Raw genomic sequence first — 14,408 nt, 5'->3', positions numbered from 1 at the left:
TCTCCTTTCTTTCTGGATTGAATGATGGCAATACGTCTTTTGTGTAAGTTAGTCTGTATAAGGGGAATATGTGTCAGGTTAAATCTGCTCTTCTGTGCCTTTTGCTTACTTACAAATATTTACTTTAGTGACTGCCTTGCTTCTAAAATAAAAGATTATTGTTTGTTCTTTCAAATCTGTCTCGGTTGTTCTTTCATCATTGGTGCGACAAAATATGTTCATAATTGCTAGACGGGAAGTTTTTGCCTCTCTAATTGGCTCCGCAGGTTAGCCAGTGCTGCACTCTGTTTAGCTCGGCAGTGATATATGAGTACGCACTGAGGGCGTGGACCCTAGCTCAGGTGACCAACAAATAGGTAACATGGCTGTGGACACGAGTACCCTGCTCAGTGTAAATGCTTTTGCCGCCATCTGTGGTTGCTAAACAACCCTTTTGGCCGTAGAGTTATCGAGGGAATGTAGGTCTGCAGGGCTGGGCATTCGGGAGGAATCCAATCCAAGTGCTTCCCCTCGTGGTAATCCCTGAACCCCGAGACTCACTCTCACCACAAAAAAGACTCACTGCAGACCAATTGTGAATCAGTACTTCAGCCTGGAACCACGCAGTGAATAAAATGGCCTCTCTGGCTATTTCCAGCAATATCAAATAAAATAAAATAAAAACCCATTCAGAACATCTTCACTATGATGTATAAATGCTACAGAGCTTTTTCCAGAAACATGTGAAGGCAACATTCTCTTGACCAGGGAAGGCAGTAAATAGCATGCTTCAAAAAAAAAAAAAAAAAAAAAAAAAAAAAAAACATCCATGAGGGTATTTGCAGCTTTTAGAATTTATGGTCAATATAGGAGAGTGAATGTTATCAATGCTCTTGAATGTCGTTTGTATTTCCGATTAACAGGAAGAGCTTGGGATTTGGTCCCATTATCAGGCAAAAAAAATAAAAATCAGATTGACAGAAATCAGGTGGAATAAGAATAATTTTTTTTTTTTAATTATGATCAGGCCTCAACATTTGATAGTTTAGGAAATTTGAGTCAAGTTTCCAATTGAGCATCATTGTTGATTGAAAATTGTGGTCAAGCTCAACCGTCTTGGAAACAGTCTCGACTGCAAGCCATGGAACCACAGAGATTCTTTTGCATGAAGAATGTTGAACCATTTACAACAACAGCACTGTAATTAATGAAAAAAATTGGAAGTTCCATCAAGCACAAAAATGAAGAAGAACTTATTTTAATTTATCACCAAATTAGAATTTCCCTTTTTTATGAAATACCCTCATTGTGAAGCTTATCTCTTCGTTTATCTACGCAGCATTTAAAGAGCAATTCTAATCTATAATATCAGGTTTCATATGTCTCAAAACAATATGGGTGACTCATGTAGCCCAGAGATCTATTTGATTTCCACTAGATCTCAAAGATGCTGCCCAAAATCCCATAACATACATTATTTCAGCCTGCATGTAATTTTGCCACTGTCAACCTTAGGTACAAAACTATCAACCTGCAAAAAAAATTTTGCCACTGTCAACCTGCAAAAAGGTGCAAAACAAAAACGAGTGGTGAGCGACCAACCCAGCTGCCTGACAATACTGTGCAGTAGGTTATGAAGGAGCATCAGAAAGATTGAAGGCTTCATTACACACTTAATTCTTATCACCTTTTGCTCTTCTCGGCTTGAGCTCTTTTGTTTCAGGTACGAGGACATGTTGAAAAATAATGCCTGCTATTCTTTTTCTCCAACACAGCGAGAGATATCCAAATGAAACAAAGCACAGTCCGCACATTAGTTCTTCTCGCCACTGAATACGAAGCTTTGTGATTCTGTCACTAGATGTATCATTGCTCCATTAATCAAGATGGCAGAGGAGCAGCACGACGTTGTAAGTGTGGCTAAAGCAGCATGAAGCGCTGGAGATGAGAGCTGACATGACGGGAGATGAGATGACCGGAGATGAGAGTTGGGTACACCAATACGACATTGAGAGTAAGAGACGGTCAATGGAGTACAACCACAAATGATCACCAGTCCCAACATGGTTCCATCAGATTTTCATCTCTTCCCCAAATTTAAGGAACACCTTCATTGAGAACATTTTTTCTTCTGACGATGACCAATCACAAGCCCACAATTCTAACATGATGTCATCACAAAAGTAGTTGAACGTTGGCAGAAATGTGTGGACCGCAGTAGTGATTATGTTGAGAAATAAATATGCACCATGGGAGAATAACGATTGATGTCAGGATCTGTGTTTGTTTCATTGAAATATCTTTACCTGTTTTGAATAAAAATAAGAGGAGGCATTACTTTTCAACCTACCCTCATATTACCATTAGTTTTGTGCATAGACAAAAGAACTTTGTTCCTGATACACCCGGTCCAAATTGTCATAGGTGCTTTCCATTTATGATAAGACTCCATTGAGCACATTCAAACTCACTTAGTAGCAAGTTCCGAAACGGAACTACTTAAGTAACTGATTGTAAATTTTATCACGTCGTGTTCAAAAGATCTGACATGGTGAATCGAAGAATCAAAACAAAAGAAAAAGTAAAAATATTAACAATCATTCAACCAGAGTGAAAACAATGAACACAAATACATAATGCTTTGTGAATGAAAGATAAAATGGAGCAATGCTAGAATTAAATAATTATGATGAGGGGAAAAAAATAAACCAATGTCACCCGCAGGGTGACCCGTATCTTGCCAAAAGGTGACCACGTGTGACTTCTTTAAGGTCACACTGAGGTGAACAGAGCTGCTATCCACCAGGAGCGACTCCTTGAGGAATATCTGCCTACGAGAGATTCCGATGAGAATCGTTATACAGAGTAACCATGAAAAATATGCTTTTTCCTCATAACGTCACCAAATGATGTCATAATGTCTCAAGCTTGACATATCTAGAAAGCACTCATCGAGGTGTTCAATTTGAGGTACAACACGATATGGTTCCTAAAACTTGAAAATTTGACCTTGGGGTCAAATATGTTTGACCTTAGGCGCTAACCATGAAGGTCAAGGCCAATCGCCACCAAAAATTAATCAGCTGAGCACCAGACCATGAACTATATTCCCATGAAGTTTGAAGACGATCCAATCAAAATTACTCAAAAAATAAGGGTTTCGTCGACTCCCCTGATTTGCGACAAAGTGACCTTGACCTTGACCTTCAAAATTTTGTGCATTGAAAGGGACCTCTGTAGGCCTCTGATATGCGAAGCTACAAAAATTTCCAATGATAACTGTGCTCTGCAGAGTGATTTATACGTGATTACAGACCAAAAATAAAAAATAAAAAATAAATAAAAAAAACATATGAAGGTCAAGGCCAATCGCCACCAAAAATTAATCAGCTGAGCGCCAGACCATGAACTATATTCCCATGAAGTTTGAAGACGATCCGATCAAAATTACTCAAAAAATAAGGGTTTTGTCGACTCCCCTGATTTGCGCCAAAGTGACCTTGACCTTTGACCTTGACCTTCAAAATTTTGTGCACTGAAAGGGACCTCTATAGGCCTCTGATATGCGAAGTTACAAAAATTTTCGATGATAACTGTGCTCTGCAGAATTTTTTATACGTGATTACAGACAAACAAAAAAAACAAAAAAAAAAACATACAAGCTGACTAACATATCTTGCAAAAACTTCGTTTTGGCAAGATAATGAAAAACAACAACACAACCACCAAATTGGTTTGACGCAAATATATGATGTGAGGCATTGCTATTTGGATATTCAACAGATGGCTAGGAAAGTGCTTAGTAATTAATGGGTTTTTTTGGATACAATATCGAGGCTTGTGGAGGAGCTTGAGCATACAAGGGTCAGGACATAACAGAAGAAAAGGAACAGCAGAAAGATAGGTGGGAAACATCGACAGCAGAGTTGAGGAACAAAATTGAGGGAGGCTTGGACAAATAAGGGATGTGGGTAAGAATGAGGGGTCGAGGAGGACGCACAAAGTGGACAAGATGGATGCAGAAGCAAACTCTCAAGAAGAAAAAAACTGGAAATTTGGAAAAGCGTGAGCTTGGGGAAGGTAATGGGGGTACAAAAGATCATGGTTATGGGTCGGGGGATGATGTGAGATAGTGGTAAACACCATCTTGAAGGCCTGGAGGGAAGAATGAGATTGAAGAGAATGTAGAAGTTAGTCCACAGGTGGGGGAACAAAATGGAACGAATGAGTGAACATGAGCAGTGATTCTGGATTCTGGGAGTTTCACGAGAAGGGGGTTGATGGTGGACCACCTACAACTTATGAAAACCTGTGGGGAGGAGGGGAAGAGGGTGCAAGACCAGAAAGGAGGTGGGAGAAGACAGAGACCACCCACCTGTCTGTGCTGGGGAAAGAGATAGGCCCATAGACTCAACTTCATCATGATAGATTCAAATTATATTGAAGGCCTTGGTTTCCATGGCATCAAGCGGAACAAGGTGTGAAGCAGGGGCACCACCCCAGGGGGGGGGGAGAGCATTACTCCTTCAAGCTGCAGATTAAGGCCTTGTCGGTGGATAAGGATTCATGTGTGTGAAGCAGCGGCCCCACCCCAGAGGGGAGAGAAGAACTCCTTCAAGCTGCAGATTAAGGCCTTGTAGGTGGATAAGGGTTCAGGTATGCCAAGCAAGGACTTTGCACATCGGAGTATGCCCATTCAACAACTGACTTTGGAGGCCAACTTTGAAATGTGGTTTGTCCAAGAAAGTTCATGGCTGATAGTGAGACCCAAAAGCTTGAGTGACTGAACTTCTTCAAGAGGAATGGGAAGAAAGTAGATGGGGGGTTTGCAGATGGTCCTTTTCAGAGAGAGCAACAGTGAAAATGTGAGATTTGTCAGGATTGAAAGACATATTCCAAGTGTTTGACCAGCTTGTGATTTTGCCAAGGTCTGAAGAGATGGAAGAGGCTGCTACCTGCCTAACTGAAGGATGAGGGATATCACAACAGATAGTAGAGTCATCAGCAAAGGTATAAAGAGGATTTTACAGAAAGTCAGAGAGGTCGTTGATGAAGATTAGGAATAAGATGGGGGCCCAGAACACCACCTTGGGGGCACTCAAGCCAAGAGAGGGAGAGGAGATGAGAGGGTTCTGTTGAGAGACACATGTTGGCTCCGAGAGTGGAGGAAGTCAGTAAGCCAAGAGTGGAGTTGGCCTTGTATGTCACAGGAAGAAAGTTTGGAGAACAAGGCAGGATGCCAGACTGTATCAAAAGCATGAGATATGTCTTGAGAGACGGCCCTGATCTCATGTCTGACATTGAGGGCCTCCATATATTGTTGGGAGAGCAGAAGCAGCATGTCAAAGGTAGAGTGATCTGGTCTGAAACAAAATTGGTGATCTGAGATGAGGTCATTGGAGAAACCGAGAGAGCAGGTTTCTGTGAAAGAAAAGAAGAAGTTAATATCAGGGATGGTATATATATATATATATATATATATATATATATATATATATATATATATATATATATATATATATATATATATATATATATATATGTATATATATATATATATATATATATATATATATATATATATATATATATATATATATATATATATATATATATATATATATATATATATATATATATATATATGAGACCAGTCCTGAAGTGAGGTGGTTGCTTGTAGTCCTTGCCAATCTGCCTGAGTGAACTGCCAGACTCAGAATAATCAGAAAGATGTTGACTCTCACAAGCACATGCTCAGATAAATCAGATGGAGCAGAGGAAGAGCAGGAGACATTTGCAGGGAAGTTGGTCATCAACAAGTCCAGAAGGGAGGATTTGCCATTTGGAAAAATCTGGGTCGGGAAGTTCGCAGATTGTGTCAGTCACAGGGAGTCAGTGAGAAAGGTACCAACACTCAGCCAATTTCCATGAAAGCTGATTAAAATCACCATATATGAGGGAGCGAGATAGTTGGGATGAGTGATTATAAGTTGGTCCATGTTGTCTGAGACAGATGTGTATGGAGTCGTCACTGTTTAGAGGATGGTATAACACACAAACAAACTAGAATGGCACTTGGTCGAGGACATACCTCCGATAGGCTGAACAGTTCACGCTTTCTATCCCACTGATAGGCCGGATATGGATCCGGACCTGAATCAGAATCGAATAGGCTTGTTCTTGTCACATAACCAACTCATCTACCTAATTTTGTCATAAGTTGCCCACAACTTTTTAAAATATCATGCTCTATATAGTTTGTGGTCCATCTCTCAATGGTGAAGAATCAATTAAAAAATTAAATTCGGATTCGGATCTTCACCAAAATTTAATCAATTCTTCCTTGTCGCACAACTAGCCTGTCCACAAAGTTTTGTCCGAATCCGTCTGTAACTTTTTGAAATATTGTACTATATATCTCGTTTTTAGCCCCATCTCTCAATGGTGAAGAACCACTAAAAAAATTCCAGTATCCAGATCCGGATCCGGATCCAGATCTTTACTAAAATCTAATAATTTTGTCCTTGTCAAACAACCAACCTGTCCACCAAATTTCATCCAAATCTATCTACAACTTGTTGAGATATTCTGTTCACAGACAGACACACAGAAGTGAAAAGATAACCTGCGTCCACCTTCGGTGGTGGAGCTAACAAGAAGTGGAAGCAGAGGGGAAGTCCCAGCATAAGGTACTCCTGGTGGTTGAGAGGTGTAAAAGTTGGTCCATGTAAAAGTTTGTCTCAGATCCGTACATGGACAGTGAGAAATGGAGCTCTTGAGGTAAAGTGCACCACTGCCAGAATGGGGTTCAGGCCTATCAAATTGACAATAGCAAGGGAGAGACTCTAAGGAGTCAGGGATGTCCTGTGGGAGGAAGGATTCTGTTAAACAGATGATGGCCAATTTATAAGCAGTAGCCTAGATTGAGAGATCTGTTCGGTTGGAGCGGAGGCTTCGGATGTTTGAGGTCCACACATTGAGGGACAAGGGTGGAGGCATTGGCTGGGTGCAGGTATGTGGAAACTACCTTAGAGAGGGGCAGGGCGGGAGCCAGGGAGTGGTGGGGGGATGCTGGGAGGTGGGGGGATGCTGAGAGGGGGCTGAGCAGGGAAAAAGGGGGTGAGGGAACAATTAAGATGAAGATTATGGTGTGAAAGAAAACAAGTCCAAGAAGTGCACATTGTGGCATGATAGGCCTGCTATCTAACTTCTGTAAGAGACTAAAAATCATACAGAAGTTCAAACACACATTATGACATGAACAGGATGTGTATTTGTGCTTTTTTTTTTTTTCTTTCCCAAGGCCAAGATAAACGAGGAGTGTAATCAACATGAAACTGCAGGTTGTTGATTCATAATGTGGGAAAAATGAGATCTTGTGTTTTGTTTAAAAATAATTTTATAAAACAAATCATGATTAGTACATCCTTACATCACAATGAGATATGTTATGACAGGTCAGATAACATGTGACCTTTGACCGATGGACCAACTGTAGGAACCTTTGGAGGACATGGGAAGGCACACCTAACCGGTGGGGCTTGCTAGATACAGTACGCCTTGATAAAGACCACTGTGCACAAACAGCTCAGTCTCATATTTGTGACTACAAATATCAGAACCGTAGAGCTGGCAGGCGAGCCGAGAGGTATGCACACTCCCCTCTGAGCTGTCTCGCCTGGGTTTGAATCTTGGTCCAGCTATAAATTGTCATCCCAGTGTTTCACAGATAGGGTGATTCATCAATGTGTGCACTGTCCAAAGTAAGGGCATTAAGCTGGAGGACGCGTCTGCTAACACGGGTCGTTGGTGGGCGTCGAATATTCCACAGTGTCTTTCGCAGAGTAGGCAAGTTATCGCCGGCATCCTGAAAGTACATATTGCTGCACCTTCAGTCGAATAGGAGGCTTGGCCAGCAAGTTTGTGAAAGACTTGGGAAAGAAACGTTCCCCAGCTGAACCCCACAAAAAGGTGGGATTAATTGATGCTGGTATAGCAGAAGTAGTCGTAGTAGTTAAAACATAAGAATTGTGAAATAATCTCAAAACAATTTGACAATTCGCCGATGACGAGTAATGTGCAGCACATAAACAAAACAACCTTGTTGTTTGTTACATGTCAGCGACTCATGGAATAGCTCAAAGGCATTCAAAATTGTTCAACCCAAACAAGCACCACACTTCTCAATATGGAAGGATGCGTGTTTTCACTCACAAACATTTCCTGCTTGTTGGTTGTTTACATTATTACTATTTTGTTTGACTTCTTTGCATATGTTTTACAACTGTATATCCTTGCTCATTGGGTTGTCCTTTGGGACAACGTCGAGATAAGTTTTCCTTCCTGCTGTTTATATGCTGTATTGGAATGTGGTGGTGGTCACAAAAGTGATTGTTTTTTGTAACGAGTGGAGAGAGACCTAAAAGCAAGGAAACTAGCACGGATGATCGGACCGGATCCAGTAAAGAAGTTGTTTTCTCTGAGTTACGGATGATCGAGCTGAAAGCACCTTGACTGATAAGTAAGAAGCAATTCAAACAGAACGGGATATTAGAGGGCGAGGGAAAAAAAAAAAAGAGAGAAAAAGTTATTCCGTGATGATTACATGAAATCTTATCCAGAATTGTAGCAGCAAATTGGTTGGCTTGTGAAAGAGATGAAGTCTGAAGGTGGGTGTTGGGAGGGTTGAGGGTAGAAGGTTATGGAAATAAACCAAACCTTAATATTAGAAGCTGTTAGTGTACTGGATATTGGCTGTCCTGATAGTCAGATAGTTAGCTTGTTACTGGTGTGTGTGTGTGTGTGTGTGTGTGTGTCATCCCATGTCACATGCCACCACATAACCATATCAGTTTCTATATCAAGAGGGAAGTCTTTTTGTGATGCTCAAATAATTATCAATCCACCGTATTCCCCTCAAATCTGTAAAATAACTTTTTTTGAAACACAAAAAGAAAGAAACGAAAAATATACCTGCTCTCCATTTCCTGAATTTTTCAAGATCTTTTGCTCTTCAGCCAAACAGTTGGAGATTATGAGGGCCATTTGGACAGGGTCTTCCAAGTAATGAGCCTGTCAAGGGGATTAATCACAACAAGTTTGTCACTTCACAGCATTAAATAAAACGATGCCATCAAAAATCCGCGTGGTGAAACTATTGCAAGTCGAGGAGCAAGTGTCATGTCATATTGTTGAATAAATCAACATCGCCAATGAGACCGCGCAGAGCCATTTAAGGTACCGATGCAACAGCAGTGGTGAGATCGTAAGACAACAGGTAGAGAAAAGCTGCTGCGAGGGTTTATTCCAGAGAGCACCGCGCACCTGTAGATTCTGCTTTATTCTCCGCAAATTGTGTTGTAGGAGGATATTGTTCTGCTCGGAGAAACGGCTGTACTGGTCATCCAGCTGCGCCAGCAGGTTGTGGAAAAGAAGTGTAGCATGAGATACGTTGTTTGTTGCATAGTTCCTGGAGCCATAAGACAAACAGACGCATAAATTAACTCGGCTTGCCAAAACCTGCAATTTTTACCTCAATCAGGATTCACCTCCAGCAATCGAACCATAATGACACACGAGTTTAATGTATGGTCAGGAAGGATTGTGAACAACCCACCTCCATAAACAACATCCTCATCATTCCAGTGATAAAGTACTCACCACATAGTCTTGATCAACCACCCGACAGCGAAAACTCTTTGATCAACGGAGGAAAATGACCTTTATCCGATGAACCATTGCTCATGTGTTACGAAATAATGTATAAATTAAGATACAAACTAGAATGGCACTCAGTAGAGCGCATACCTCCACCAGGCCTTACGGTTTACATGTACTATTGCACTGATAGGCCGAATCTGCATTTGGACCTTAACCAAAACCTAATCAGCTTGTTCTTGTCACCTAACCAACTCATCCACCAAGTTTCATCCAAATTCGTAGCTGTTTAAGATATCATGTTATACAGGGTATATTGTTGGCCCCATCTCTCAATGGTGAAGAATAACTTGAAACATTTCTCATATCCAGAAACAGGTACAGATCTTCACCAAAATCGAATCAATTTGTCGTGGTCACACATGCAACCTGTCCACAAAGTTTAATCCGTATCCGTCGACAACTTTTTGAGATATCCCATTCATAGATCGAGACAGACATACAGGGGTGAAAACATAACCTCTGTCCACCTTCGGTGGCGGAAGTAACGACCAATATAGTTGACAAATATGAGAAAAAAAAAAGGTTGAAATCATTACTTGTATGCTGTACTTGAAAAGTTTTGTTCTTCCCCCAGTAACACAGCCACCAACCTAATGTCAAGGGAGGATGTGTCTGTCCCATTAAGACTTAGCTTAAAACCAAAGTAATATGCAATTAAACAAAACTTGAGCTGACCTGTACTCTTGTAAACCCGGCATTTCACATGTACGAAACTTCACCGAGCGGCAAGTCTTTGCAGTGACAGAGTAATTCCAAAAGTACCAATCTTTACAGTTTCTCACTTTTTGTGCGTCTCTAAATAGATTTCTTGTTTCCTGGCATTGTCGGTCACAATACCCATCCGTCAGACATTCACTTCCACATTGGCCTGGCAAGTACAGGAACTGTTCCTTCAAACGATGCATTTCTCTTTCAATAACTGCCATAATAACATCCCACAGAAAAGTGGAAGAAAACAATGGAACCAGCCTTTAGATTTCACCAATTCCATGATTTAACAGCAATCTGTTTCTGAGATTGCGCACTGGGCCATGGTGAGTGCAGTTCTATGGTGTTCACTGCTTTGGTGAAGCCCAGAGCAACAATACAATCTGTGGCCTCAACATAGTACTGCTAAAGTTAACACAAGGAAGCATTTCTTATCTGATGGCAAAAATAAATAAAGTAGTTTGACATAAACGTGAATTCCAAAAAAAAAAAAAAATTCTGCCCACTTGGGTACATTTTATCAGTCCTTTGGTCATAAATAAACTTTGCCAGGAATGGTTGCAAAATAGCAGCTAATGGCTATCGACATTTTGGGTCAGTTTTCCGAAGATATTAGTCTATAAATAGTGAACCCGAATGAGTTTCATAAAATATCCCTCAAATTTTTTGCACATTTTCGACAGTTGTGCATACAAACGCAAGGTTCCCTTTGGGTCAACATGTAGAATTTCAGGCAAAACAGACAGGAAATCAAGCAACAACAGTAGTGGGAGAGTACTACAATGGAAAAGGCTTTCATCAGAAGCATAAAACCACCTCAAGAAAAAAAAAGGCTGCATTGGAGAGATAAAGCTCTGACTTGGCAATGATTGGCCAGGGAGGCACAATGACTTCCCCAATATGCTGCAGGGTGGAGTCTCGCTACTTACCAATCCTGGCTCTCGATCCAGTTTGCAAGGTACTGTCGAACTTCCATGGGGAAGCTCTCATCGTACAAATGATGAACTTGATCCAAGAACTTGGCGTGCAGACATTGAAGTTTTTCCCACTGGGCCATGGTGAGTGCACCAAAGGGCCAGCGCAGCCCAATGGAGTCACACAGCTATCCCCTGTTAAAAGAGACGAGAACATTTCATTCAAACAAAAACAAATGAAGAGATTTCATGAACAAAGCAAAACAAACATTGTACACTTTAACAGACATTACGAAGCATTGAACAAAGCAAAAACACTATCTTATGCCGCCGCTTGCCCTTCATACCCACCCATGATCTTTCTCCCCCCATTAATCCTCCCTAACCCACACCCTCTTACTTGCAGGTTACTGTGTTTCCTCCCATTCTCTTCCCTTCTCTCTCCTCCTTTTTCCTGTTTGTTCATTCCCTTTCTCACTGTGTCTCCACTGGCCCACGATAAGTTTCTTTCCTTGATGCCTACGTCACTTATGAGCCTCAATCTTGTATCAGAATTTTTTTTTTAAGTTGGACCTTTTTGAACGAGATCAAATTACAGAGAACTGCAAAGGAAAATAAATATACCCATCAGAGATGGGGAATCCCCCACCATTGAAATAAATGTTGACACCCAGCCGGACGGACAGACAGACAGACAGACAGCCGGACGGACGACCCGGGTGACAACAATATCCCCCTTCCGCCACGCGACGGGGGATAACTAGAATGGTAATTGATAGAGCACATACCTCCACCAGGCTGAACAGTTTACGTTTTGTATCCCACTGACGGGCCAGATCTGGATCCGGACCTGAACCAAAATCGAATTGGACTGTTCTTGTCACCTACCCAACTCATCCACCTAGCTTTGTCATAACTCGTCCACAATGTTTAGAAATATCATGCTATCTAGCATTTTTGGCCCCATCACTCAACTTGTGAAGAATCACAAAAAAAAAAAAACTCTCAGATCCAGATTTGGATCTTCACCAAAATTGAATCAATTCTTCCTTGTCACATACCCAACCTGCCCACTAAGTTTCGTCCAAATTCGCCAAAAACGTTTTGAGATATTCTGCTCACAGACAAACAGACAGTTGTGAAAACATAACCTCTATCTACCTTAGGTGGTGGAGGTAATAAATAAATAAAGGTTGACAAGAAAATGCTGTGCTGTCATAAAACAACACACTGAAGGCTCACAGATGAAGCATCAAATGAGCCCAGTGCAGCAGTTATAGACACAAAAGATTCCTGATGAGGAAATGCTATCAATCGTATGCTCAATGGCAGGATAAATGGCTATCGAAGCGGGTGGTGAACCACTCTCTCTCTCCCATCCCTTTCCCTCTCCCTCTCTCCCACCCCTGTTCCTCTTTCTCCCACTATTGTTCCTCTCTCTCTCTCTCGTCTCTCTCTCCCACCCCTGTCGCACTCTCTCTCTCCCATCCCTGTGGCACTCTCTCTCTCCCACCCCTATACCTCTCTCTCTCTCCCACCCCTATACCTCTCTCTCTCTCTCTCTCTCCCACCCCTATACCTCTCTCTCTCTCCCACCCCTATACCTCTCTCTCTCTCTCCCACTCTCTCTCTCTCTATACCTCTCTCTCTCCCACCCCTATACCTCTCTCTCTCTCCCACCCCTATACCTCTCTCTCTCTCTCCCACTCTCTCTCTCTCTCTCTCTCTCTCTCTCTCTCTCTCTCTCTCTCTCTCTCTCTCTCTCTCTCTCTCCCTCTCTCTATACCCTCTCTCTCTCTCTCTCTCTCCCTCTCTCTATACCTCTCTCTCTCTCTCTCTCTCCCACCCCCATCCCTCTCTCTCTCTCTCTCTCTCCCACCCCGATACCTCTCACTCTCTCTCTCTCCCACCCCGATACCTCTCTCTCTCTCTCTCTCTCTCTCCCACCCCGATACCTCTGTCTCTCTCTCTCTCTCCCACCCCGATACCTCTCTCTCTCTCTCTCCCACCCCTATACCTCTCTCTCTCTCCCACCCCTATACCTCTCTCTCTCTCCCACCCCTATACCTCTCTCTCTCTCCCACCCCTATACCTCTCTCTCTCTCCCACCCCTATACCTCTCTCTCTCTCTCCCACCCCTATACCTCTCTCTCTCTCTCCCACCCCTATACCTCTCTCTCTCTCTCCCACCCCTATACCTCTCTCTCTCTCCCACCCCTATACCTCTCTCTCTCTCCCATCTATCTCTATCTCTCTCTCTCTCTCTCTCTCTCTCTCTCTCTCTCTCTCTCTCTCTCTCTCTCTCTCTCTCTCTCTCTCTCTCTCTCTCTCTCTCTCTCTCTCTCTCTCTCTCTCTCTCTCTCTCTCTCTCTCTCTCTCTCTCTCTCTCTCTCTCTCTCTCACCCCTGCCCTCTCTCTCTCTCTCTCTCACCCCTTCCCCTGCCACTCTCTATCTCTTCTGCCCCTGCCCCTCTCTCTCTCTTCCACCCCTGCCCCTCTCTCTCTCTTCCACCCCTGCCCCTCTCTCTCTCTTCCACCCCTGCCCTCTCTCTCTCTTCCACCCCTGCCCCTCTCTCTCTCTCTTCCACCCCTGCCCCTCTCTCTCTCTCTCTCTTCCACCCCTGCCCCTCTCTCTCTCTTCCACCCCTGCCCCTCTCTCTCTCTTCCACCCCTGCCCCTCTCTCTCTCTTCCACCCCTGCCCCTCTCTCTCTCTTCCACCCCTGCCCCTCTCTCTCTCTCTCTTCCACCCTGCCCCTCTCTCTCTCTCTCTTCCACCCCTGCCTCTCTCTCTCTCTCTCTTCCACCCCTGCCCCTCTCTCTCTCTCTTCCACCCCTGCCCCTCTCTCTCTCTCCCACCCCTGTCCCTCTCTCTCTCCCACCCCTGTCCCTCTCTCTCCACCACAAGTCCAAACAGTTTTGTTCATCATTTATTAAAATTTGCCCTGATGCTCTCCCCAATGAGCATAAGCTGAGTGACTGTATTCATATATTCTTTCAGCGCCCCACACGGTGAATTGCATCCAAAGGCCTGGGCCGAGGCCTAAAGGAAGTCTGTTTACAGTTCATGGCTGCTTGGCATCAAGTCT

At 42.9% G+C, this 14,408-nt stretch overlaps 1 protein-coding gene across 3 annotated transcripts in view; it reads right to left on the bottom strand.

The window, feature by feature from the left end:
- Positions 1-14,408, bottom strand: part of STAT1 (signal transducer and activator of transcription 1) — a 75,420-nt gene that overhangs the window by 30,871 nt on the left and 30,141 nt on the right. For all 3 annotated transcript variants that reach the window (XM_085872954.1, XM_085872952.1, XM_085872953.1), the window contains exons 2-4: positions 11,337-11,516; positions 9,304-9,448; positions 8,953-9,051 (exon numbers count right to left, since the gene is read on the bottom strand). In XM_085872954.1, coding sequence (XP_085729080.1) covers positions 8,953-9,051; positions 9,304-9,448; positions 11,337-11,464 — 372 coding nt within the window. In that variant the 5' untranslated portion in view covers positions 11,465-11,516. The remainder of the gene's footprint in view (positions 1-8,952; positions 9,052-9,303; positions 9,449-11,336; positions 11,517-14,408) is intronic.

This window comes from Eptatretus burgeri, chromosome 3 (assembly GCF_056783735.1).
Source record: "Eptatretus burgeri isolate ZD-2024b chromosome 3, Ebu_testis_v1, whole genome shotgun sequence".
NCBI lineage: Eukaryota > Metazoa > Chordata > Myxini > Myxiniformes > Myxinidae > Eptatretus > Eptatretus burgeri.
The sequence above is the reverse complement of the archived record's forward strand: the minus strand, read 5'-3'. Positions and strand labels throughout refer to the sequence as shown.